The 27,315-nt window shown below is 43.0% G+C and overlaps 1 protein-coding gene and 1 long non-coding RNA gene across 10 annotated transcripts in view; one reads left to right on the forward strand and one right to left on the reverse strand.

Moving 5' to 3' along the window:
- LOC110405032 overlaps positions 1-27,315 on the forward strand; it is a 111,368-nt gene that overhangs the window by 35,107 nt on the left and 48,946 nt on the right. The gene's annotated exons all lie outside the window — the stretch shown is intronic.
- Positions 1-27,315, reverse strand: part of FGD5 (FYVE, RhoGEF and PH domain containing 5) — a 113,684-nt gene that overhangs the window by 29,294 nt on the left and 57,075 nt on the right. For all 9 annotated transcript variants that reach the window (XM_021409897.1, XM_021409894.1, XM_021409902.1 and 6 more), the window contains 5 exons: positions 21,302-21,360; positions 21,154-21,184; positions 8,524-8,669; positions 4,481-4,637; positions 1,996-2,083 (listed from right to left, as the gene is read on the reverse strand). In XM_021409897.1, the coding sequence (XP_021265572.1) occupies positions 1,996-2,083; positions 4,481-4,637; positions 8,524-8,669; positions 21,154-21,184; positions 21,302-21,360 (481 nt within the window). The remainder of the gene's footprint in view (positions 1-1,995; positions 2,084-4,480; positions 4,638-8,523; positions 8,670-21,153; positions 21,185-21,301; positions 21,361-27,315) is intronic.

The following is a 27,315-nucleotide window of genomic DNA, read 5'->3' on the forward strand; positions in this document are numbered from 1 at the left end:
CCTGTCACCTTTCTTTGGTCTACTTGATGTAAATCATCTGTTCTTTGCCTGAGTCTTTATGCCTTTAATAGCTGTAGTATAGAGAGTCACCATTTTTGAAGTGTAACCATAAAATGCTTCATTCATATATCTCTGATTAATCCAAGCTCTTAAATTCCACAACCAAGAAAAAGGCCTACATGCTGGGAATGGTGTTGCTCACAGATGTCTATTCCCTTGAATATCCTGCCCATACGCATTCCTTTTTATGGGGCTGTCCTCTCCCTGCTGCTCCAGTAACTGCCTGGCTTTCTCGTGAGTTCAGGAAAGCGTCTGCCTGCACTCAGGCAGGAAGGGGTTGTGTGTTTTAATCAGGCAATATTTAACATTCCTTTTTACAGCTGCAAGCTCTGTCCTTGGCTATAGACATTTAACTGAGCGGGTAACTCTTTTTGGCTCAAGAACAGTAACTGGCAACCAATATCCCGATGAAACACTCTTCCCTATCTGATACAGACAGTTTTGAACACACAAAAACACCTGCATAGTTTCTTCATGTGTCCCCCCCCACCTTTTTTACCCACACTGCCTAGAGGATGTGAAGGACTGCACTGTTCCGGACCCACACTGTCCTAGTAGCCAAAGAGGGCATGGTTTGTTGAGGTGAAAAACTGAAGCTGTAGCTGATTTTCTGGAATATCTTGAACCATCAGAAGTTATTCCAGTGCACACAAAAGCTTTCATTTTTCCAGTTAATGCCAATAGTAGAGGACAAGGAGGAGTTTTAGTTGCTTCAAGCATGGAGGGAATGTCCAGTCAATGGAGCTGCGCTCAGACTCTAGCTGTCTGAAAACACAGTATTTAATGTTTGCATTTTGCCTCACAGACCACGGAAATGGATAGAGAAATTGGGAGTGTGATGGGGGTATTCCTGAAAGGGATATGAAGAGTACATTTCCTCAGATGCAGTGTTTGTGTGCATGCACTAAAGAGACTGTAAGAATCACGTGAGGCAACTAGGTATCACAACCGTTCAGTCTATGAAGTAGCCCTTAATGTAGACACAGCCAGAGAGAGGAAACATAGACAGACAAAAAAAATTCTACAATTGGCATCCAGAATTCATTGCTGCTACTAAAAAGGAAAAATCAATTGTGGAAAATGACTTGCATCCTTGATCAAAGTATCTGGAGCAAGATGAAACTGCTGCTAACGTGTGCTGTGAATAAAAATTCATATGGTTCTGATGCATTTATAGGAGTCCTAATATGTCGTGCCTTTCACCAGCTGTTAAGCATAAGTAAGGTTTGTAGCTTCCTTTCTACTGTCCCACACGTAACTCATCTAGAAACACTCTCCACCCACATATATACACATTAAGACATTTCTCCATCTTTGTCTATAGATCCATGCTTTTTTTTTTTTTAAAATCTGACGGACTTAACACTGAGATTCATTGATACTTTTCGATACACTGTTGATGTAAACCTGGATTTCTGCCTCCTAGAATGTGGAGAAATTATCTGGGATTTTGACTTAGCACTAGTCTTAGGTCTACTGTACATGAGGCTCAGGGTACAGTACTGGGTACACCTGCTTTGCTGATGAAGTAGGAGGAAATGGTGCTTGCCACTGTCAAACAGCACACAGTGCAGAGTGCCTTCCCTTGCCAGCGACTACTGTGCTCAACTACCTCTGACAACTGCCGCTGACATAAAATCAAGCCTGTCTGCTGGCAGTGAGCTTCCTGAACTCTGCCTCTCCTGACTCAGGGAAGGGAAAAGACAGGAAGGAATGACTAAAAGCACCTGACAGACATTTTTTTAGTGACCTTTCAAGCACAGTCATGCTGAAGGAGTGCCTGCACCTTCCCAGGCTCCCTGGTATTACCTGAGTCCTGTATTAAGTACACTGAAGTTCCCAGGAATTCCCATGCTGCTCCAGCCCTAATTTAATTTTCATGGCACCAACGTGTAGCACATTGAACACCTTTGAGAATGAGTTAGTTTTACTGACCTGTGAGCATCACACGATACTGGAAGACACGCTGCACCACTTTCAAAAGCTGGTGTTTCACATTCTGTGAGCTTCCACCAGAGCTCTTCTGTCCTCAAGGGAAGGGAGAGGAAACACAGAGATAAAGGATGTGTGAGCTCAGCAGCAAATTGTCATTTCCTCCACCTGATGTGTACCCTGAAAGTTCACTAACAGTTGAATGCAAAAATTCCATTGAACCATTCCCAGTTTACCAAGTGCTAAGGGGTGCTATTTATAACTATAAGGTAGTACTTCTAACAATTTATTTCCTATGGCAACACTCACAAATAGTTTGGACTCAGAGGGAAGAGGGAGTAAAGTAAGAACTATTTAGAAGGTAAAGGTTTTAGGACGGCATCTGAGGAGCCAGAAGTATCAGATCTCAACAAAGCGCATCATTTTTATTATTTTTTTACTGAAAATTTCTTCTGCCTCCAACTTCTTAGTATCTTGTTTCAAGACATGGAATTAAGCAAAATACAGCAAAGCATCTTACTATGATTTAGTTAGAACTGAATGTCTAGAGAGTGTTTATAACAAAAGAGAGCGAACTTGTGGTCTGATTTAATACACACATGGAGAAGCAGCACTTTTCTCTTTACTTTCTCTCTTTAGATTCAACCTACTGCTTGTGGCTTCAGAAGTGCCAAGTTAAAATAGGAAACTTGTTGTTTATCTGTGAAGACAAACACTGCTGCAAAACCAACAGCAATCCACAAAACTCAGTTCCCCAAAGTCTCCACATCTCCAGAGGAACCATGAAACCAAGTTTGCAGCACCCTGAAGGAATGGCACAAAACCCAGCTGGTTCTTCATGAGAATTGAATCCAAAAGCCATTTAGGTTTTAAGGGGTTTCAGTGTTCATTGACTAACATTTCTGCCACTTGGGAAAGTGGACAGGGCAAAAGGGAGAATAGGAATCTTAACTGCTTAAGGACTGGGAAGAGACAGTATTTTCCCAGGCAGAAGAGATGTTTAATGTTATTACATTACTCTAACTACTCATGTTATAGGCGAGAGAAACAAGATGAAGACCTAAATTCTTTGTTGTTAGACTGGAAAGCTAACAGTGGTCAAGTTTTAAAAAAATGTGATAGGAAAGGTCTGACAGATACCTCTCCCACATTTCTGAGCATGCACACATGCAAGTGGGTAAAAGTAACAAAGCTTACTTATTTTAAAGTAAAATCTTGCTATCATCTTCCTAGGAGATGCTCCATCTGCTTTCTTAGAAATAAGAGCCAGTTTTCAGGATTAATGGTTAAGACAGGAGTTCATAGGCAAGTGGTAAGGGGGGATGCTAGGAATACAGACTCTCAGTAGAAAGCCTGCATTTTCCAGATTCAACTTCAGCACAATGTGAGCCTTCAGAGCTCCCCTCACCTGCTAACAGGAAGTAATTGTTGTGACTGCAAGGTATCTGCTTATAAATGCTGACTTCCAAATGTCTTTTTAAAAGAATTATTATCTTTAATATTTCACATATGCTGCATGCTAAATAGCCTTTAAGGTTAAATCATTAACTTATCTTCACAGGCCCTCTTCCACTTAAGCAATCATTGTCACCCCTCTTACCAGAGCACTAGCACTATGACTTTGGACCATTTTATCTCAGTAGAGGTAGTGTAACCTAGCTTTTCGATCCACAAATAATTTTACACTTTTGAAGCTCTATGAACTGCCTACATTGCAAATGCTTTAAAATGCAATCAAGAATTGTGGCTTCACTTTTTGTCAGTTGTATCTTGACAGCGTTTTTGAGTCATTCAACAGGAATGACTGAGTTAAGACAACTGGAAAATATGTTTCTTGCTTACTGATGCAGGCCCAAAGCTTATAAATCATTCAGGGAGTCTGGATGAACAGAACTCTGTATTAAGACAATGGAGGTCGTGTCTTTCTTTGTACTTCAGTTGGCTGACTGTCACCAGATCCTCTGTAAGCAGAGGAAACATGTACAGGCATTTAAAAATGCAGAGAAATGCAATTCTAAAGATGTTGTGGATTGACCCCAGGCAAGAGCTAAGCACTCATGAAGCCTAGCCCTGACTTCATTTTGGTTAGGCCCAGTACAAAAGAATGATGCAAAGTGCAGTGGAAGAGGAGATAGTAACAATAATAGTTATTAATTTTAACACAGCCTCACAGGGATTTATATGTTAACATATAAGTGAGAAACTATTCTACTACCGGCATATATTTCAGCAAAATATATTCGTAGGTCTGTAGGTTCATGAACATGCACTCTGTTTACACAGAAAAATGCGTGGGCAACAGATGCAGACACAGAAGCACATGATGCGGATGTGAACATGTCACTTCAGTTCTATTATCAGGATGTGTGAGGAGAGGTCTTCTCCCATTCTACCCTGTGTGAACACTGATGGAGTTGCAGAAAAAAATTACCTTAAGTCCTGTGGTGCAGCCACACATCAATACAGGTGAAAAACAAAGGGGTCTTACCTCAAACTCCTGAATGACAGTAGCCAGCTGGGAATACTTAAGGCAGGTTTCATCTAGCAAAGCCAAATTCTTGTCAAACTGTGTAATGTATGCTGTGTGGTGATTCAGTCTTGATTTTCTGGAGAGAAAAACATCAGCAACTTTCTGGTGTTCCTCCCTAAGGCCACAGAAAGAATAAAATGTAAACAAAAATCTTTCTCATTGCTGCAGTTCTATTCATCAGACCCACAGTGGCAGCTAAAGACTAGCTTAAATGGCAGGAAATATGAAATGCTTCACAAACACACTAAATAGCAAAGTGATCTGCTGTAGATCAGGCACAGTGAGAGATTGGTGAGGGGCTGTCAATCCTCTGGCTGTGCCCGTGCCATCACAACACTGTATGTCTATAGCAGGCAGGATGTCTCTTTTCAGGACACAGCTTCTTCATCTCTTAGGAGACCTTTCAGCTGCTGCAGGGCTTTGAGAACTGGTTGTGGTGAATAATATCATGTCTTCAGTTGTAATACCATATCGTCAGTTCTCCCTCATTGTTCCTCCCCCTCACACCACACTACCATTAGCTGCCTCAGCACCCAGTAGCAAAATACTGAATTATTTATGAAGGAGAAGACAGGATAAAATCTGAGATCACAAAAGAGTAATCATAGTTAAGAGACAAATGTGAGTTCCTGGGGATATCAGGGCAACAGAACATCTAGAGGAGTGCAGGCAGAAGGAATGACTTACTGTACGCCTAACAGGCAGTGGTGACATGGGAACCTGTATGAGTGCAGCCCTGTGCCATGTGTGGTTTGAGGCAGCATTTGCAGTATGGCCCACTTTTTCCTCCCATACCGCAGTGGCTGTGGGGCCCTGTAGCTCTGTTCTGTAGAGGAGCTTAGGGTATTTCCATCTGTGTTCCTTTTGCCTTAAGGAACAGTCAACATGCTGCTAGAGCAGGGCTATGACTTCTGCAGGACACAAGTCATTTTAGATCCCAGCTGGAAGCATATCTGTTTGTGTTAAGATTCTATAAATCATACTTTTTTTTTTTGAAGTCTTCCTGCCATTTGTAGCAATCCAGTGCTGGACACAAACCAACATACAGCTCTCTGTAGCCTTCTCCTTCCTCATTGTGTGATTCAAATGGAAATTGCAAGGCTGACAAGGAGACCCGTGCCCTGCATTTAGGATCATTACTGAAAAATTCTCCTGATACAACTGACTCCATTAACTCCTCAACAGCAGCACAGGGATGGGATCAGCCACTAACAGTGACCACTGCCTGCTGGAACCTAGCATGGTAGTTTAGGGCTGCATGGTCTGTCATAGAGGAGATCAGCTTAAGCCAGGGACTGTGCTGGCTGCTGCAGATTCAGTCAGCTTGGGACTGCAAAGGTGATTTTCTTAGATGTTGTTATTCTGGCAGTTTGATAGACTGGAGCTTGGCATCTTGGATTAAGTCAGATGCTTTTTTTAACTGAATGGTATTTGGAGTCTTGTCTGTTCTACACAGGTCCTTATTCTTTCATAGAATCATAGAAACACCTAAGTTGGAAAAGACCTTCAAGATCACCAAGTGTCAACGGTTTACGGGCGTTAGGCCCGATTCCATGACAAAGGGGACGGGGGACCCAAGGGCCCACGTCCCGGGAAAAGGGGAAAGGGGAAAAGGGTAGGGAGATGGCCCTGAGAGCAAAGAACAGCGGCAACAATCTGAGGAGAAACAAACTAATTTACCAAATAAAATATCGGAATGCAAAACAACACACTATAATATAATATAATTACAATTTAAGCTGATAAATCCAATACAGAGAGAGAGAATGTCCCAAAATCAAGGTAGGCCTTACTCTACTACCGACGATAAGACGGCTGGAGAGCAAGGTGCTGCCAAGACAAGAGACGGCGGAAAAAGGGACGAGGTCTCGTGATCTGCAAGTTTTTATACTGCGAGCTTCTATCTTTTCCCTCCGGCTGGAAAATGGTAACAGAGGAGCAAAGTACCGGGGGGACTGTAGTAGTCCTTCTCTTCTGAGAACCAGGTATATCCACTACATGACGTTATGATGTGGAATACCAATAACCGAAAATCACAAAACCATGACACCAAGTCCAAAAAAAAAATAAAAAAATAAATCAACCTGACCTACTAAATCCCATCACTAAACCATGTTTCTTAGCACAATGTCCACACATCTCTTAAATACCTCCAGGGATATAGACTTAACTACTTCTATGGGCAACCCTTTCCAACGCTTGACTCCCTTTGTCATGGAGAAATTCTTCCTACTATCCAACATAAACCTCTCCGGCACAACTTGAGACTGTTTCCTCATGTCCTACTAGTGGTCACCTGAGAAAAGAGACTAGTTCATTCCTTGCTCCAATAGTCTTACAGGTAGTTGTAGAGTACAATGAGGTCTCCCCTCAACCTCTTCTCCAGACTAAATAAACCTAATTCCTTCAGCTACTCCTCAGTCTTGTTTTCTAGTCCTTCCACCAGCTTAACTGCTCTTCCTTGCACATGCCCAAGCAACTCAATATTCTCCTTGTAGTGACAGTGATGCACCCAAAATTTATCACAATATTTGAAGTGCAGTCTCACCAGTGCAGAGTACAGAGGGACAATCACTTGTCTTGTCCTGCTCACCACACTATTTCTGATGCAGCCCAGGATGCCATTGGCCTTTCTGGCCACTTGGGCACACTACTAGTTCATGTTAAGCTGACTGTCAACCAGTATCTCCGTGTCCTTTTCTGCCAGGCAACTTTTCAGCCACTCTTTCTCAAGCCTGTATTGCTGCATGGAGTTGTTATGATCCAAGTACAGGACCAGGTGCTTACCCTTGATAAATGCCATACAATTGGACGTGGCCCATCAGTCCAGCTTATCCAGATTCCTTTGCAGAGCCTTCCTACCCCCAAGCACATTAACAGTCCTGCCCAACTTGATGTCACCTCCAAACTTCCTGAGGATACACCAGATCCCCTCATCCAGATACTTGATGAAAATGTTAAACAAAACTGGCTCCAAGATTGAGCCCTGGGGAGCACTGCTGATGACTGGCAACAAACTGGATTCAGCCTCATTCACTGTGACAGTGAACTGTACAACCTGACCAAGCCACGAGCAGCCACTTTCTCCAGGAGAGTACTTTGGACGACAGCTTCACTAAAAGCAAGGAAAAAAAACATCCACAGCCTTTCCCTCATACACTAAATGGGCCATCTTGGCATAGAGGGAGATCAGGTCAAGGCTAAAGCTGAATTTCATTAACCTACATTGGTTGCATTTGATCACTCAGTTGTCCACTGTGTGCTGCCTGATGACCTTTAGGACTATCTGCTCCATAACCTTTCCTGGTACAGAGGTCAGATAGGTGTTTAGTTCTCTTCCTGCCTTTCTTGCAGATGGGTGTCACATTCACTAGCCTCCAGTCAACCAAGACCACCCCAGTTAACCAAGACTGCTTGCAAAATGGAAAGGCTTTGTTCTGTGTAAGGGTGTTTGGCTTAGCTAGAGTCACTCAGCAGACTAGCAGTGTCTGCTTGGCTTGGAAGCCTAGCTTGCGCAGAGTCCCATGCTAGTGTTGGGAGGAAGGTGTGCTCCTTATCTGAGAGCTATACACTTGCTACGTAGATTTCTGCAAGTGGAGAATCTTGTTTAGGATCAGTTCAGATTTTTGAAGCTGTTCCTGCCTTCCACAGCTATGTGTAGGAAGCTTCTCAGTGAAGACTGTGAACTGACTTGACCAAATACACAAGGCAAAGGCAAGGGAGGATAATGCATATGAAGAAGGCTGTCCTTATACTGACTGATGATGCCATATCAGAACTGCCGGCTGTGCAGTGCACAAAGGTTTCAGTATTTGGTTTCTCAGCCTGACAGTCTCTATGTTTACTTCCTTCCTGTATGCAAAATCTGCCACAGTAGTTCAGCTTCTCTTTTCATTCCTGCTGTTATCCCAACCTCACTGCTGGGGGGGGCAGGTGGTCAAGAAAACAGTGGGCTGTGGAGGGTACATCAAGGCTGTCAAACCATGCCATTAATTACTTACCACTTAAGGACTCTTTCTTCCAGTTCTCCCAGGATCTCTTGGTGTAATTCATACATTTCAGGGAGCTCGCTTAAGCCCTGCTTGAGTTCAACTACTTCCTGTTCATCTTCTTCTCCAAGTGCTTTCAAGATACCTTCATATAAATCCTGCGAGCAACAACATAGACATTAGGCAGACAGACTTAAAAGAGATTTTACGAAGTTATCATTACAATTTTCCGACTCCTGAACTACACTTTCTGGGAATTCTAAGATACGCTATCAATAGTGATAGATTGTATGCAGTAGAGCAGGGAGATCATAGCATATATTTTCTTGCAATGCATCCATTGTCTATATGCATTTGCAGATAAATTCCATAACACTGTCAACCTCAAATTGAACATTTCACCTGGTCAAGCCATCAGACCCTTATGTACGCAATGAGTTTGTTATCTTTTTTATTTACTTTCCTATTTTTTCCTGCTTTTCTGGGTGTAGTTGATCTCCTTTTACAGTGTTTATTATCCAGAAACATAATTTAAAAAAAAATGAAGGATGAGAATCTCCCATCACTTCATAGACCCATAATAAGAAAAAAAAAACACTTTTACATGTCTTGTACTATAAATTACAGCACTTGTCTCCAGATCCAAATCTGAAGAAAGAAAGAAGCTGTAAATTTAAGCTATGGAACAAATCATTTTCCATACAACAAGACTTTTTCCATCATCTGAAACGTGTATTTTATCCTGAAGTGGTTAATAAATTATGTGAGTAATTTCCTTAATATTAAAATGTATCCACTTTTGGAAAGTGATCTGGGGTGGTGGCTGACAGTAGTCTCCACATGAGCAAGCAGTGTGCCCTGGAAACAAAGAGGGAAAACTGATTTTGGCGTGCATTAAGCACAGAGCAGCCAGAAGGTCAGAAGAAGTGATTCTCTTGCTATATTTAGCATTGGTGCAGCCTCACCTGAAATATTGCGTGCAGTTCTGATCTCCACAATCTAATAAGGATTTTAAGATTCTCGAAAGCATCCAAAGGAGGGGAACAGTGCTGGTAAAAGAGCTAGAAAGCACATCCTCCAAGGAGAGGCTGAGGACACTTGGGTTGCCTGGTCTGAAGAAAAGGAGGAGAAGAGGTGACCTCTTTGCTCTCTGTAACTTCCTGAGGAAGGAAGCTGAGAAGGGAGGCGGTGGTCTCTTCTCCCCAGGAACTGATTAGCAGGACATGCAGGAATGGCACAAAGATGCACTAGGCGAGGTTCAGACTGGATATTAGGAAAAAATTCTGGAACAGAAGCCTGGAACAGGCTCTCTAGCAAGGTGGTTGATGCCGCATGCTTGTAAGTGATGCCCTGCCTCTTTCCAGGTTCCTTCGAGACACTGATGTTTCCCCTGCCTCCTGCTGCCAAACAGATCCCCTCTTTAGAAACAGTAGCAAGAGGAACTCAGACATCCAGGTCTGCCAAGGCTTTACGGAGGTCTGAATGAAAACAGTGGCAATAGGGTGTAAGGCAGTGTATGCACAACAAAGCAAGGCAGGAATGCTTGTGCTATGCAGAGGCCTAGCTTTTTGTTGTGATTTTGGCCACCTTTGCCATGACTTAGGGCTGTGAAGATATACCATCTGTTTACAGTGTCCTATCTGGCTATCTAAAAGAGAAACTTTCATTCAATAAAACTAGATGGTAGTAATTCCAGCACCTGATTCTTCAGTATTGCTGTAAGCTCCAGCTAATTGAATAGCATTAGCATAGTATCCTGTGTTTGCCTGAGGATGGTCTGGCAGCACTATTACAGGTTTAATTATGCTCTGTATTCCCTATAAGGAGGGGAAACTCAGCCAGACGGGTGTGTGTTTCTCTGTCTGTGTCAGATGAGTTTAGAGTTGAATCTCCCATTTCGGGTAGTCAGGTCACCACGGGCAAAATATCTGTTTCTCAGTTTTTCTATGAAAATAAGTGAACAACTAGAAACCTAAGTGCATCCCACTTTGTGGTAAGAGCAGGAACTGAGCAGTCATACGGAATGGCTCAGAAAGTCATTTTGTGAGTGCCTTTTCCAATTATTTCTGAATCCCAGTAAGCCACAAAGTACCTGGAGTTTTTCCATGAGATGAGGAAAAAAGGGGTGAGTGTAAAAAAAAAAAAGTGAGTGAATAACCAAAACACCAGCTCAGTAGAGAGGCCACATTAACTATGAGATTTGAAAGCTCCTGGTGACTTGTTTTGGCACAGCAGCTGCAGACTAGGAGGTCGCAAAGCTTCCTGCCTTATAAAAATACTATCTGTCCTTATCTGACTTTCTTTTGTGTCAGAAAGTAACTCTAGGGGCCTGCAGTGTTCTACCTTATTGCTAGCCAGTCTACACATGCTGGCTTTTTCTAGTAAGTATCTCAAATTGGGTCAGTCTCAGGGCCAAGTAGGGAAGCTAGGTCCCCCAGGGCTCAGTGCTGGGGCCTCTTCTTTTCAACATCTTTATCAGTGATCCTGATGAGGGGATTGAGTGCACCCTCAGTAAGTTTGCAGACAACACCAAGTTGGGAGGGAGTGTTGATCGGCCAGAGGGTAGAAAGGCACTACAAAGGGACCTGCATCAATGGGCCAAGGTAAACTGTATGAGTTTCAGCAGGGCCAAGTGTCAGGTCCTGCACTTCGGTCACAATAACTCCAGGCAACCCTACAGGCTTGGGTAGGAATGGCTGGAAAAATGCGTGACAGAAAGGGACCTTGGTGTGCTGATGGACAGTCAGCTGAATATGAGCCAGCAGTGTGCCCAAGAAGGCCAACGGCATCCTGGCTTGTATCAGGAATGGTGTGGTGAGCAGGACTAGGGAAGTCATCCTGCCACTGTACTCAGCATTGGTGAGGCCCCACCTTGAATCCTGTGTTAGTTTTGGGCACCTCAGTACAGAAAGGACTTTGAGATGCTGGAGCAGGTCCAAAGAAGGGCAACAAGGCTTGTGAAGGGCTTGGAGAATATGTCCTATGAGGAGCAACTAAAGGAACTGAGGCTATTTAGTCTGGGGAAGAGGAGACTGAGGGGAGACCTCACTGCTCTCTTCAAATACCTGAAAGGTGATTGCAGTGAGAGCAGGGCTGGTCTCTTCTCACTGCTGACAGGACAAGGGGAAATGGCCTCAAGTTGCACCAGGGAGGTTTAGGTTGGATATCAGGAAAAACTTCTTTACAGAAAGGGTTGTTAAGCACTAGAACAGGCTCCCCAGGCAGGTGGTTGAGTCACCTTCCCTGAATGCGTTTAAAAACTGTTTGGATGTGGTGCTCAGGGACATGATTTAGTGGTGGGTTGTTAGAGTAATATGGTTAGTTTGTGGTTGGACTTGAAGATCTTGAAAGCCCTTTCCAACCTGAGCAATTCTATGATTCTAGGTTAGTATCTTTCCACTGACGTTGTCAGCCTGATGGTGTTGATTTCTGTGACTTAGATATTTTTTTCCTTAGATCATTAGAGTGACTCTACAAGCTACAGACACATCTCAGCTGCTCATCATACCACAAAGCACTCTTTGGATGAAAACAGCTCTGAATAAAGTGGGTGGAGGGATCTAAACAATATCTTCAGCCAGAAGAGTCAGTACAACTGCACACCATATGCACAAGGCCCTACCTCCTTCAGATCAGAGCAGCACTAAGAGCAATGCCTCTAAAGCACCAGATCTGTCACTATAGGTTTCATCCAAAACCCTCCTGAAACACCCCAAAATTTCTGGCTGTAGCCGTGGTCTATGATTAATGCTGAAGAGATTGTCTGCCAGCTCCAATGTGTGTTAAACTTCTGTGCAGTGAATGTAGCACTAGCAGGTTGCTTTCTGGGGAATGACAGAGATCTGCCAAGGCTATCGGATTTTAACCAAACGCTCTGACATGCAAGTTCAGAGCACAGCCTATGAGGCCCCAGAAAGATGCAGACTCTAACGTCACTTCTATACATGTGCTTTTTTGACCTATAGTGACAAATGAGGATCCAGCTTGTATAAGATGATGTCAGCCTTTTAAAGTAATGCTTATTCTATGGTCACAGTTTGAAGAGAGAGTTTACCTGGAGCAGGTTTTGGTGGTTGTTTCTTAACGTGATTGAGAACTGCTGTACTACTGTGTTTCAGCAAGGAAAAATGTTCCAATAGTCATAAGGGAAAAAATCTCAGCCAATTTTTTTTTGTTAAAGTTCAGCATTAAAAAACACTTCAACAGGGACTTAGCTGAATATACATACGTCCACTGACTATTAAGTCAGGAGGGAGCATACTGATATGACATGATCTAGACTGATCTGGTCTATAGTCAAGGCCACAAGACTTACCAGAATATAGCTTTCTTGGGAAAGCAACTTCAATTTATTATAGAAATACTATCTGTTATGGATACACTAACACTGCATCCTCAGAAAAAGGAAGTCCCAAAAGGGGCTTTTGGTGATGTCCTAAAGGGTCAGATAGCTCATAACCACATAAAAAGCCCAAGCATCTAGTCACACCAGAGCTAGTGTTAGAGCCCTGCTCAGGCTAAAGCCATCATATCAGAAATTACAGAATGGTTTAATTTGGAATGGACCTTAAAGATCTTATTTTGTGGCTTTTTTTTTTTTGGAGTTGTTTGTCACAGCTGAGCTCTACTTCAGTCCAAAATCTGGTGCAAAGGAAAGCCTCAGTGCCCCACCAGGCTGGACAGATTCATGCTGTGAATGCATTTTTTTCCCCCCACCACGCTACCCTGGAAACAGTGGGTTATTGAAACTAAAGTTTTCCAAAGATATTAAAGATTTGTCTCTCTGCCTATAGAAGTCAATTCATCAAAAAAAAAATCATCTGCTTTAGAAACTGCTGAGAACATGATTCTGCTGGTTGAGTTTCTAGAAAAGGCAGTTGGATTTTCCCCACGCAGAGACAATTTCCTGGCCTCCTGCCCCACTGTGTTACATATGGTACAGCCAAATGTGCTGTGAAAGTAAGCGGGGGCTTGATCAAGACAAACCTCTAAGGTTGCACAGTGCACTGAAGGGTGCCAAGCTGCTTCTTATCTGGCCTGGAACTAGGGTGAGACAGGCTGAGTATCTTCCTCCATCAGGATCTAGTGATCATGAAATTTTTTACTAAGAAGTCAAATTCTGTTCTCTGAACGTTTAGAGAATCTTATGCTCTTCCCTAGGCTGTACTGGGACTTAACACAATATTTCTCATAAGTCTAACTTCTGTTAATTAAGAAGTTTATTGTACATTGAGTAATAATGGAGTGAAACCCAGCAATGTTTAGAGCTAAGGAGCTCACAGACTATGGTTCACTGGGGAATCCATATTTTACATTAAATAGTCCACTTCAGTTTGATTAAATCAAAGTAACCATATTGATTTCAGCATGTTGGAGAGCTAATTGATATAACTGTGGTCCTGCTGAAAGTTTTTGTAAGGAGCAGGAGAGCCTCTGGACAGATTACTGCAAGCTTCTTCTCTCTTAATCTGTAGGAATCGGTTCCTGATGAGGAGACTAAAAACCCCTCTTAAGTTCTTAGTTTCTGTTACACTGTCAACTGTGAGGTGTGCACAGCGTCACTATGAACTGGAATGACTGGAAATCTGATACTAGCCTAAAGGAAGGCTGCACATAAGCTGCGGTTTTTCCAGCAACTATGACAGATGAAGCATTTGTTTTCTGAAAAGTCACTAGAACTAGGTAAAAAGTGATAGTGAAAAAGAAAAACATCATCATTAACTATATCCTGGGGAAAAAAAGGTCATAAGTCTCAAGGAGTAGTATTGCATTTCCTAATTATCTTTGTCCAGTTTCCACATCTCTTGCCCCAGTACAACAAATAACCTCAGTGTTGTGCTATTCCAGTTCCCATGTTTTTCTGTGTGGGGAAGACTATGTATTTCAGCAGCTGTACACTCCAGGTGATTTCCAACCATCTAAGCCGGTCAATCCATCTAATGGAGTCTTTTCCTAACTGAAAGGAATCTGCAAACTTTTGAAGTCCTTAGTCATCATCATTAATCAAAGCTAGGGAAAGGGAGAAGAAACTACAAGATTCTTCCACTTTTCTGTGCCTCGGGAAGTAAATAGCCATAGAAAGTTCACTACCAATGCACTTAAGTAACTTATTACATTCTAGAAATGTCATCTATTCCAAATTAATATCAAACAACTCTGTATCTGTCCACTTTCCAACACAGAGGAGCAACAAGATTAACACTCCTTTCATATAGCATCTTAGTGGATTTAATTAGTTGCTAATTGCTGGCCTCTTGATTATACCAAATTCTCAAATTAACAATTGCAGTTGCCTGGATAGCTCACCTTCTCATGAAGAATAAAAAGAAAAAGGAACATGCAGTAAGCACTATAAATATCCAATTAAAAATTGAAAAAAGTCACCATTTAAAATGCTGAGTGCCTGGGATGCCATTAGTCAAATGCGAAATGCTTTTGCAGTTTCACTAACACTAATCAATCACAGCAACCTGAAGGTCTCCAAGTCTGTCATCCAAGCCCCAGATCTAAACACAGAAGATACCAAACACTGAGTTCATGTAATTCCCTGCTGAGTCAAAACTGTCTTAGTACAGAAGCGTGAACTGAAGTCTTCCAATCTGAGTGTTCAATCTGGGACACAATGGCCACAAAACTGTCTCACTCAAGGATATGTGAGCCTACAGAGCTTACTCCTGTCTTATGCCTATCCTTGCTCAAGTACGCAAGTGAAAGCATAACCCAAGCTGGCTAGATGACAAAGAAGGTTAGTAGCAATCTTCTCTGATAACTGCTTGTCACATAGCCCTCAAATGTTTGGTTTGGTAGGAGGGGGTTGAGGAAGCAACATTCCTCCCCCTGTAAGTGAAGATCAGGTTTGTGTGCGCCTGAGGAACCTAGACATCCACAAGTCTATGGGCCCCAATGAGATGCATCACAGAGTCCTGAGGGAATTAGCTGATGTCATCACTAAGGCACTCTCAAGGATATTTGAGAAGTCATGGCAATCGGGTGAAGTCCCCAGTGAGCAGAAAAAAAGATGACATCACACTCATTTTTAAGGGTAAAAAGGATGACCCTGGGAACTACTGACCTGTCAGTCTCAGCTCTGTGAGAGAGAAGCATCATGAAGCAAATCCTCCTGGAAGCTATGCTAAGGCACACAAAGCAGAGAGGTGATACGGGAGAACTAATACAGCTTCACCAAGGACAAATCCTGCTTGAACAACCTAGTGGCCTTCTTTGATGGTGTCACTGCATCAGTGGACAAGGGAAGAGATGCTGATGGCATCTATCTGGACTTCACAGAGGCCTTTGACACAGTAGCCCACAACATCCTTCTCTCCAAATCAGAAAGAGATGGATTTGATGGGCGGATTGTTCAGTGGTTGAAGAACTGGCTGCCAATTCAAGTCCAGAGAGTGGTGGTCAATTGCTCAGTGTCTGGATGGAGATCTGTGACAAGTGGTGTCCCCCAGGAGGTGAGTGCTGGGGTCAATACTCTTTAACAGCTTCATCAGTGACACTGACAGTGGGGTTGAGTGCTCCCTCAGCAGTTTGCTGATGACACCAAGCTGTGGGCTGCAGCCCACACACCAGAGGGACGGGACACCATCCAGAGGGACCTAGACAGGCTTGAGCAGCAGGCCCAAGTGAACCTCATGAGGTTCAACAAATTCAAGTGCAGGGTCTTGCACCTGGGTCTAGGCAACCCCCATTACCAACGCAACCTGGGAAATAAAGGATTTAGTGCAGCCCAGCCAAAAAAGACCTAAGGTACTGGTGGATGGGAAGATGGACATGAGCCAGCTCAAAGAGAGCAGATTTAGGTTGGATACAAGGAAAAAGTCTTTACAGTGAGGGTGGTGAGGCACTGGAACAGGTTGTACAGAGATGGGGTGGATGCACTGTCCCTGGAAACTTCCAAGGCGAGGCTGGATCAGGCCCTGGGCAGCCTGATCTAGCTGTGCACGTCCCTGTTCATTGCAGGGGAGTTGGACTAGATGACCTTTAAAGGTCCCTTCCAACTCTAAGGATTCTGTGATCCCGAGGCAGTCTAAGTCACAGTAACTTTGGTCTGTATACATTTAATAAAGTTATTGGAAACAAACTGGCTGAAGGGAAGCAAATAACCCAGATTCCTCTGAGGTGATGGATGAAATATTAGAAAGCACCCTGCAAGAGTTTTTTGGTTTTTTTTAGAACCAAGCACTGAGAACAAGTTGGCAAGTGCAGTCCACATTACTGGGACAAAAAAGAAAAACCCAAAAACCAAAATACAACAGGCAAAGGCTAATCAACTTGGTAACAAGACATCAGGGTCTTCTTTGGATTGCCAGGACCCACCAGTCCCATCTGCCCGCTCCAGAATGAATTCTTAACTCTCAGCTTTAGGGAACTACACTACCTTTAAGTGAGGGCAAATAACAGTTAACCCCTTAGATTATTATCACTACTACCACACCAATTGATGCCAGATTTGGGAACTAACACAGTGTTTCCACACTTTCAGCTCAACAGCAGAGGGGTGGATGGAAATACCATCATTTCAGCAGTAAATCAGTTTAGTAAAGTCTCCACTGGACGGCCAAACAGGTTTTGTTCTCCTGAATGAATATCTGTTCCAGTCGGGCCTGGAAATGAGATGGGAAACTGTTCCTGGAGCAGGCTTAAGAGAAGCCTTTTTTTTTTTTCCTTCCTGAAGGCAGCTAGAATGCTGTTTAGTTCCTCACCTTTATTACCAACACATGGGTTTATTTAAGAAGATGGGATTTGAGACTTGACAGTGAGCACTTCGAAGCATTTTTCTTGAGAAAGGTGGTGATGAGAGCGAGGTGGAACAGAGAGAAGCATGTCTGAGCTGCAATACATTGACAAGTAAGCCTCTGGTCCTAGCTGGCCATCAATGGGGTGCTGCACCTTGAAGGCAGTTTGTTGATTCTGTGACTGCTTGTGACATCTGCCAGTGGGATGTGAGTTAACACTGAGTGCACAGCAAAGTGGCATTTTCTACTGATGTGATTATTTCTAATGTCATTCAAGTGTGCAGAAAGGAATAATTAGTTCATTGTAACCTTTAATACTATGACAGTATTGGGAAGCTTCAGCTAGGCAATAATACCCCTGCAGTCTAAGGGACTTACATGTTGTAAAATTAGTAGAGGTTTCTCTAGGTGTTCTAAACATGACCCTGGGCAACAGGTGAATATAAAGATCCAGCTGTAGCTGGTGTAGGAAAGGTAAAGTTTCTGTCATGGGGGCTTTCTAGATCAAATGTGATTGCAATAGAGAAACCTGCAGGTTATTTCTGAATGCCACTACAGTACATAGCTGTCATGCAAACACCAGCAGAGAAGAGATGGGATATGCTAGGGATAAAGGCATCTGGAAAAAAGAAAAAAACAAATGAAATCCCTGATCCCATTCCCATAAAGATTTTAAACCCCTTCTGAACCATGGAGTGCCTGAACTAGAAGTCAAGAGTGAAAATATTCCTCTCTTCTCCCTCAGTCTCTAACCAAGGTGCCATTCATACATCCTCACAATTAAGACAGCAAACTCATAGAAACAATCAAGTCCTATGAGAATTTTTCTTGGTGAGTCCACTAGAAAATCTCTAATAGCCTTTAACTGAATGAATGTATTTGGTGATAGAGAAGGAAGGATACTTTTCTACGGCAGAAAAAAGAAACATTAACAAAAATTTTACACTCAAAAAGCTCATTCTGAAAGAGACTGTGATCTTTCTGAACTTTCTAACTTGGAGAATGAGAAATGAGACCAGGAAACTGACACTTCACAACTTACTAGCTTAATTCTGCAAATTACTGCATTCATTCAAGGGTTTATTTTTGGCCCATCTTGTATTTTAAGTCCCCTTTTGGTCCTCTAACTTTCATAACTAAAGAAATAATGAGCAGATGCAGAACACTGAGAAGATCTTTGTATTCCAGTGGAACTAGCAGGCAGAGCAACAAAATTCCAGCAAGAGAGGTTTCAGTAGAACAATCCTGACAGTATATACAGGACTATAACATATTTAAAACCTAAATAAGTGCTTCCAAATAAAAAAAAAAGATGATCAACTGAAAGAGAAAAAACTTTCCCAGTTCCTATAGCAGTTACCAGTATCTTTCCCCTGATAAATTAAACAGCTAATCATAACCTAATGGTGAAGCATCAATAAAACAATGACAGTTGCCTTGATGCCTGCATGCAAATTGCCAGGCCATGGCCTCAACCAATGGTTGAGCACCAGATGAGGAGGTGTGGCTCACTGAGGGAGCTCAGGTGCCACTAATGCACCTGCGTGACCAGAAGGGGTGCACCCTGGGGTGGGTAACAGCAGGAACTCGCATCTATAAATGCTTCTAAACAAAAAACTTTTAGCAAAGACAAACTAGAATCCCTACCCCATGTTGAAGCTGCAAGCTTGGAAGAGAAAGCAAAAATTATGTTTCTTATTATTTCCAAGTGATTTCTACAGGCAGTAAACAGGATTGCCACTAAAATGCCTAAGTTTCTGTGTGTAAACACATGCTTCAGAACTAAGTCCACCACATTCCCCAGAAGGAGCAGAAGAGGGCAGAATCCTGAAGGGACTGGGAAGGTCTTGAAGCATCCCTTTCTTGGACCAGTTACAGCACAGGCAAGGAAGCCATCCTAGCAGTAACATAGTGCTATAGCAGCCATAAGGGTGCGCAGTCATTAACAGCATAGCTAATTGCAATGAAGCACATTGCAAGATTTACATCTCTATATAGAAGAATATTCAAGATGTGTTAGGGACCCATTTTCATCTTCCAGAGCTAGACTATACTACAAAGGAGAGGCCTCTCCTAGACCCTCTCTTAAAGTGTAGCGTACTGTACACATACTCTGGTTCAGCCTAACATTTAGGTGCACTCCACAACGTACCAAGCAGAGCAGCTAGTGAAGCACTGGGCTTGCCTTTGACGCCTTCCAAGTGCACAGTGGAGCTGAAGATGCCTTCACCATCATCTCCAACACTGCAAGCAATAGTCTATGCTTGACCCAGCTCTTCAGGAAAATAAAGGCACTCCTGCTGCTGAATTAAGCCCCTGTAATACTATCATGCAATGGAAAGTACAGCAATAATAGCACAGTGGCAAATTCTCTGGCTGCAGCAAACGAGAACGAGCTCAAATGTAACAGCTGTGGATGCTCAGTGAGGGGGGGGGAAAAAAAGCTGCTTACCTTTGGAAAGCCTCAGGCAGACAGAGATCTCCAGCAGGATATCCTTGCCTCCACTGCCAACCCTTAAATGAGGTCTGGGAAGGAGTGGATCCTCGCTCCACCCCTCCTGGTCACTCAGGTACATTGCATGCACCTGAGCTCCCCTGGGCTGGCCCTGTCTTCCCACCAGGTGCTCAATCACTGTTTCCGGCCATGACTTAGCATTTCCGCTATACCCCCTATAGCATTTCTTGAGTGTTCAGCCACCTGCAAACACCTTTGTAGATCATGCTGGAGAACTGCTATCTCTAAACCATGAAGCTGCAGTAACATGGAAACTGCATGTAAGCATGTATCACGAGTGTCACATAATGTGTTTGGCTATGTAGCAGTCAGAGAAAATGGGGATAGATAAGGCAAATGGACAAGCAATTTACCACCAATTTATCAAAACAGTGGTGGACTCTAGCTTAGCAGCTAAAAATATGGTCTCCAGCTAATCAGCTTGACAGTTTCTGATTTGCTGAAATGCAACTGTCTGCAAGATGTTTGTCACATTTAAGGTTGCTCTCCTTCATGTCTCTGCTGCTAAAAGGCTCTTCAGCTTTTGTGGCTTATCTGTGAGGTCCAATGAGTAAGCAGCAACACAGTGCTGACCTCATTACTTTTTTCTCCTTGAGAGTCACAAGGATAACATGGGGCTATTTTTTGCCTTCTCAGGGAATTTCTTTCCAAGCAGTAAGCATGCTTGGTTTAGTGGCTGTCATTCCCTACTGTCTCATAACTTCGATCCAAGGAAGATGTTCACTGCTGTCTAGGCTGTGGACCAGGGAAGCAGTGGCAGATCCGCTACAATGAAAATCTTCTGCAACACAGCCACTAGCAGCTTTATACCATACAGGAACTCTCCATCAGGCACTGCAAATGATTCCTGATAGACACGTGTGTTGCCTCATGAACGTCTGAGCCTAGAGCCCTAGTTTTGTTCACTGTGACTACCTGTGTCAGAGTGTGGGCTCCAGCTATTACAACTGCCCTATCCCAAGCTAGGCCACACTGACTATCACTGGAATTGCACTATCAGAAAAAAGAAACTTAATGGGAAACTGAGTGAATCCATTGAAACCAACCCTCCATGTCTCAATGCACTGCTCCTGTCTGACTCTTTCTGAAGAAAGAGGGTTTACCCTCACCATCTCCTTCTCTGATCTGGACCTATTGTGCACATTACACCAGTCTCAGAGCCCCTGTAAGTGCTGTTGGCCAGCCCTTTTCCCTGTAGCAAGAGGAGATTAGTGGCATACTCCTTTACCATGCTTCAGAAAGCATAATTCAGGTGTAAGCCATTCTTCCTCAAATTCATCTCAGTCCCTTCGATGCTTTTATGTCTCCTAAATTACAGCTAAGTAAGATACGATTCTGTGATTCTTAGATGGCAGTTAGGTTTCAATGATTTGATTTACTTACCATACGTAACAGCTGGAGCATCTCCACGTATCTGGAAACAGAAACAAACTTTTATTAATTGCCATCAAACCAATGCTGAATAAATAAGGGTAGCCTGCATAGCTTCAGTTTCAGGAGAGCAACAGACAGGCTGTAAAAGTAAACTCACGCTTTTTCTGAAGACATCAGCTCCTGGGCAATGAGGGAAGCTTTGGGTTGGCCTTCTTTCTGTCAACAGCAAAACCCAGAGACAATTAAGAAATGTGTCGTGCCAAGATGGGAAACAGAATAAGAGAGCAATTTGAACTGACACATTCCTTCAGTAAAGATAGGGGCCACATTTTTATTCTTTGCTATTCATCCTGAAGTCCTTTCTATGACAAGGTATTTCTGCAATTCATATACTAATATAATAGTACAGCGTAACAGCTGGTAAGGGAAATGCCAAGTTTGAAAAACTGTCGTCTTATGGAAAAAATCCAGAAAATATCTGTTGATTTTTACAGGTCCAGAATTTGTCAGAGAAGCAGAAAGTGCTTAAATTTGATTAAGTGATAACTTCATGGCTGTTGAGGCTTGTAACATGTGTTTAGTACTCTCAATTAAATGGAAATGGGGATTCTTTATCAAAATGGTCATATTCCAAAGTGTTCTGACTGCTGTAAAACATACAGAAGCAAAGAAGGCAAACAGCTTTACTGTGTGCTAAAGAAAATAGCCATAAACATGGCTTCAGAAAACAAACTGTTCATTACTCCCACAGAGAATACTGTCTCATATCAGTGGCATCTACTTAACTGGCAAACATCTCAAAGACCTAAAAAACCTTTGAAGGAAGAAAAATGTTTAGCTGTAAGCTGAAAATTGCTAATTAGACTATTTGGGTCCTATGTCATGACTCAACCTTATGAACAAAGCATAGAAGTATTTACCGACAGGAATCCACTAAGTTTGACTTATATAGCAGTGTTGAAATAGGAAACTAAAACAGTAGTTTAGCAGTAGCAAAGTAGCCTTCAGTGATCTAAAGCACTGGCACAAGCTGACCAAAGAGGAAACGGAGTCTCCCTCCTTGGATATCTTCAGAAGCCACCAGGACATGGGTCTGTGCAACATGTTCTGAGTGTCCCTGCTTGAACAGGGGTTGGGCCAGATGGACCCAGAGGTCCCATGTCCACCTCAACCATTCTGTGACCTTCTTTTTGCATCTTTAGCTTAATTCTGTTTACTTTTACCAGGAAACAACTGAAGACTGCAAGAGACAAAGGAAATAGAGAAATGTTCATTACTCTTAGATGTCTGATGCATCTCTTCTTTAGCATCAGGAATCTGAGTTTATGTCCCCTAGTGTTGTGTTCCTTGTAGCTGATGAGTGCCAAAGAGCATTCTTTGAATCACTGTTCGAGAACAGCACTACTGTTTAACAAAATGCACTAGAAAGACTTCATGCTTTTTTGCTCCTGCTGGAAGTAAGTATTTCATTGTCCTTTTCCTCCTGGTTCCAGTTTGTGAACATCTCTTGAAGATCACAGAGTGCCTCTCATGGTTGTTCCCGCTGCTGGAGGAACACACCAGAAGCAATGAGTTTTCCCTTCTCTCTCATTTCCTCTACACAGGTATAGCAGAGCAAATGAAAGTATTTCACCAATGCTAGCTGCTCAGTGCATCCCCTGTGAACAAGCCTGGCTCCACACTGCAAAGGAGCAGAGTACATTTCTCCAGTGGTCCAGGCCCATTCTGCTTTTGCATACATGCAGTGCCATGCTTTGTAATTCCTCTTGTGATTTATATGTCTTAGCCAAGAGACAAAACACAGGGACCCCAGTGTCACATGGCCTGTCTAAGACAAGTTGGAGACAGTGTCTCAAGGCGTTGCCTGTCTTGTATTAATTAACTGCTGTTTGTTTAACTAGGAAATGAACTCTGAGGTTGACAACAGTGTCTGGAGACAGACTTCTGGGAATAGGGAATAGAGGGGGTGCAGGTCCCTCAACCATCAAGTTTCTAAAACAAAGTCCAAGTGATTATTATAACATGGCCAAGCTGCCAGATTTTCAGTAACCTTTACTCCCTGCGCTCAACTCTGTGGCGTTGGTCCTTCCCAGCTCCCATTCCAGAGGCTGCACTATAGGCTTTTCTGCATGCCTCTGCTTAGCAGAGGGAGACCATGCAGCCAAGTGGAGGCTCTGGCTTTCTGCCTCACCAAGTCTTCTTGTCTTGTAGCCTCATCATCTCATCCTTCCCAAATCCAAGTGCTCAACAAAATGCTAGCAATATACAATTGCAGTGCATAACTGAAGTACCTCTCATATCCTCTACTCTGAAAAACAGGCTGGTGCCAGGAATGCAGTAAATACAAAACCAGGCTGTATAGCTGCTACAGCTCAGCTGATGAATGTAAATTGCAAGGCAAAGATGATGCTGCACAATTATGTCTCCAAAGGATAATGAACTAAGCCCTACAACCCTGTTCCAAATGGATATTAAGTTCACTGATGTTAAGACCTAGAAATATCTTGCAGCTTGCTCAGAGTTTCTCCTCCAACAGTCAATGTTTCCCAATGTATAATGAAGCACACCACCAGAAATCTTTTGCTTAGAACAATAGCATAAAGACCTAAAAACTTGTAGAACTTAACACAGCACACACGTGAACATAGTCCTAGGCAGTTCAAACTGAACAACTTTGGGTTTCATGTCCCTTTTGTGCCTCTTGACAGAAGTGTTTGGGAGAAGGGGCAAGTGGTAAAGGGTACACCTGCAGCACATCAGCTTCTCTGTGCGGTAGGGATTCTTTGACTGCAGGGATAAGGATTCCTCACTGAGTCATGTATATGCTCTAGACTTGCTCTGAGCAATGCCAGGGCATCTGAAATGGGCCTTCACAAGCCAAGCTTTGATGAGATGGTACTGTGGTGACAGTGACAGACATTCCTCTCTGAGCCCAGTGCCTGCTTTCAGTTGAGCTGGCCTAGCTGCTTTGTAGGACCATGATGAGAACCAGAGTGGTGTCCTGATCCAGCCTAAAAATTATGGGACTGAGAACAAATCTGCCTCCATGTCTGGAATAGGATTGTAAAGCTTAAAAGCAGCACAGGCAGATCAAAGAACTGTTCACTGGAGCTGAATCATTAGTTCTGTGTAAGCCACAAATCCAGAGTACTGAGGAAATAACCCTTCGCATTTCAAAAGTAGGGTAACTAGCTAAGACACCGAATCAGCAGCTCCCTTCCTACATGTGTTGCTGCCTTGCCATGTTGACATGGACTAACTACATCTCTTTGTGCATTTTCGCATGTGTGCGTCCTGTTTTGCAGACTCCTTGTGTTTAGGTTAGGTGAGGCATTGTAGCTGGATGGTACACAGCACAAGAGTGCTACTGTTGCTGTCAGTGGCTTACAGCAGTTTGCAAGTGTCAGCCTCTGAGCTGAGTTACTTCTTAATGCTCCTTTTGTAATTATTATGAACTATGGTAGCAGTTCACAGTGATGTCACAGTGGTGCCAACAGTAAACTGAGGCATTGCAAGAACAAGTGACATTTTCAGGCTGGGTCTGTGAATAAGTGAGAGGAAATGCAGTCCACATCTTTTTTCTCCCAGGCTCCTTTCTTGAAGAGCTGGATTGCAGCTCTCCTGGGGATTCTGTGTAATTCTATAAATCAAGAGCTGTCCCTTGAAAGGCATCTAAATTTGGTGCTTCCTCAAAGCAACATGAACCTGTCACTTCCAACACATATTTGGGTTATGTATGTGAAGGTTAAAGGTTTGCAAAACTGAATGATTAATGAAGCTTGGAAACTAAGCCTACCCAGTGGAAATGGATAAGGAGCAGCAAAGGCAGTTTTGTGTACGGCTACCATGAGACAGTAGCTCCCCTGCTTGCTGTGACATCTTTGTGGCTGAAATTAGTGTTGCCTCTGTTTGTGTGAGGTGCAGGCACCCTCCATGCTCCATGGGTTGCAGTCCGGTTTTCTGGATGCTGCCTTTTGTTTTCGTACCTGAGATAAGAGTGCAATATCTCTACCTCCAGTGTTGCCTTCTCCGAAGCACAGCACTAAGAACTGTTTCTGTATGAAGTTATCCTTAGTGTCCCCCAGTACACCACCATATAAAGGTGACAAGCACCCCTCCAGTCTGGCTAGCGTTTGATACAATAAAGACCTAAATGATGAGCCAAAATGCTTTGTCTTTTCATTGACAAAAAATCCAGCCACATCTGATCTGAATTTACTTTCTTTTATGCTGTTTTATTCTGGTTACACGTTATCCACCTCACTAGAGACTTCCCCATTTTGCCAGCAGGGTAGAGTTCCTGTAACATATTGCTGATTTTAGGCTGAAACTAGAGAGTATTTGCATACCTTTGAATTTCCCATAAAGTTAGCTGGGAGGCAGATCTGTATTCTGCATTGAAGAAATGTGTTTTATGTTCCATCTATGGCTTTATTTACTTGTCCTAGGATTTGTGTTAATTTATTTCCTGAGTACCTGATAGACTATAGTTTTTAGAGGTATACATAGATTAATCACACTCTTTTCTTATAATTCTTCTGAGAATCCCTTCAGTTCTTCAGGTCAAACTCCCTGCTGTGTTTATAGACAGATTTAGGAAAGCATTTTTAATTGTTCCTTTGCCTAGTGGCTTAATGTAGGGTTTGCTATATGTAATTTCCAACTATAATAGGTTCTTAAACTAGCTGATGCTACTACAACATTCCTAGCATCCCCTGTATACCCAGTCAGTGCTTTCTTCTTCCAAAGGCATCCAGTCTAGGAATACTCAGACTCTTATCACTGTGGTACAAATTGTTGATCTGACTCTAAATGCTTTCCATTTGCTCTTGGGGCTATTTTTAAGCCTGTTGCTTTGTTTGATCTACACTCTCTTAGCACCTATGTGATGTACAGTCTGGGTCAAACAGTGTGATGGAAACAGCTCTTGAAGTTCAGTCCAAGGCAACATGTTCTAGTGTTGTTACAGGACCATCTGCATGGCTCTTCTGCAAGACATTTGAGAAATTAATTCTTAAATTGCAGCTGGGTTTCTGTCCCCTTCCCATTTCCACATAACTCAACCCCTGTGCTTCATCTCCATGAGTTTTCTCAGAAAACCTTCATGCCACCGTGAAGAGCATGCTGCACAACCCCCTATGGAGGTATGTCCTCTAGGTGTTTGTCCCTCCCCAGGCCTTGGTTTGCCTGATGTAGGTTAATGTGGTGGTAGAAAGGGAGATGCATTCATAAAACTATCTCAGTGAATCCCTTGAAAGGCTGGGTGTTTCCACAATGAACCTAAAGGCTAGCATCTAGCTTTCTGCCATACTTGCAACGTTGCTCTGTACTCTGCATCAGACTTATTTTTTTCACTCTTCAAAGAATCCGTATGAAAATCACTCTTCCTTTCCAGGCCCTTGTCTTCGGCCATAGGTGTGTGGAAGGAGTTATCTCTGGGCTTCTTCTGTATCATGACAACTGGAGGTTGTAGGAGCTTAGTGACAAAGGGAAACAACTGGGGAGAATATCTAGTCTTAAAATGTAGCTAGAAGAAAGGAGCTATCTGAAGACTCTTGCTTGAAGACAGTAACATGAGGGGAGGCACGAATGTGACCAGTATTGCTGGCTCTTGACACCTGGCAGTAGGGTTAGCAGAATCAGCAATAAAGCAAATATCCATTATATGTAAACAGTGTTAATATATATCCCTGCCCCCTTCTTCCTCTCCTTCTCTGGTGCCAGGTTATAGGGAGCACCCATTGACAGCGTGGTTAAGCCCATCAGCATTTTCAATACCTTGGGAGCTGGGTTGCCAGGAGATGGTGGCACCCATCCAGGTATAAGGAAGCCTAACAGCACAGCGAGTACTGTCTATAAAGTCAGGCAGCAGCAAGCCCTAAGTGGGACCTAGACCAAAGGTTCTGCTGCTTGGCAAAACCTGTGATCCCTCCAATGGCCAGAGGTGCCTCCACCACTGTCTAATTCCTTTAAGAATGGAATGAGTGACTTGTGTTCTCTTACGTCAAGTTTTAGTCCAGGTTATGACTGCATCATGCACTGATAAACGTTTGAGTTCTCTGCAGAAAGTCCATTCAGGTCTACCTGAATTGTTATCTTTTTCCTTCTTTCCTTCTTTCCTTCTTTCCTTCTTTCCTTCTTTCCTTCTTTCCTTCTTTCCTTCTTTCCTTC

The sequence above is a fragment of the Numida meleagris genome, chromosome 11 (assembly GCF_002078875.1).
Source record: "Numida meleagris isolate 19003 breed g44 Domestic line chromosome 11, NumMel1.0, whole genome shotgun sequence".
NCBI lineage: Eukaryota > Metazoa > Chordata > Aves > Galliformes > Numididae > Numida > Numida meleagris.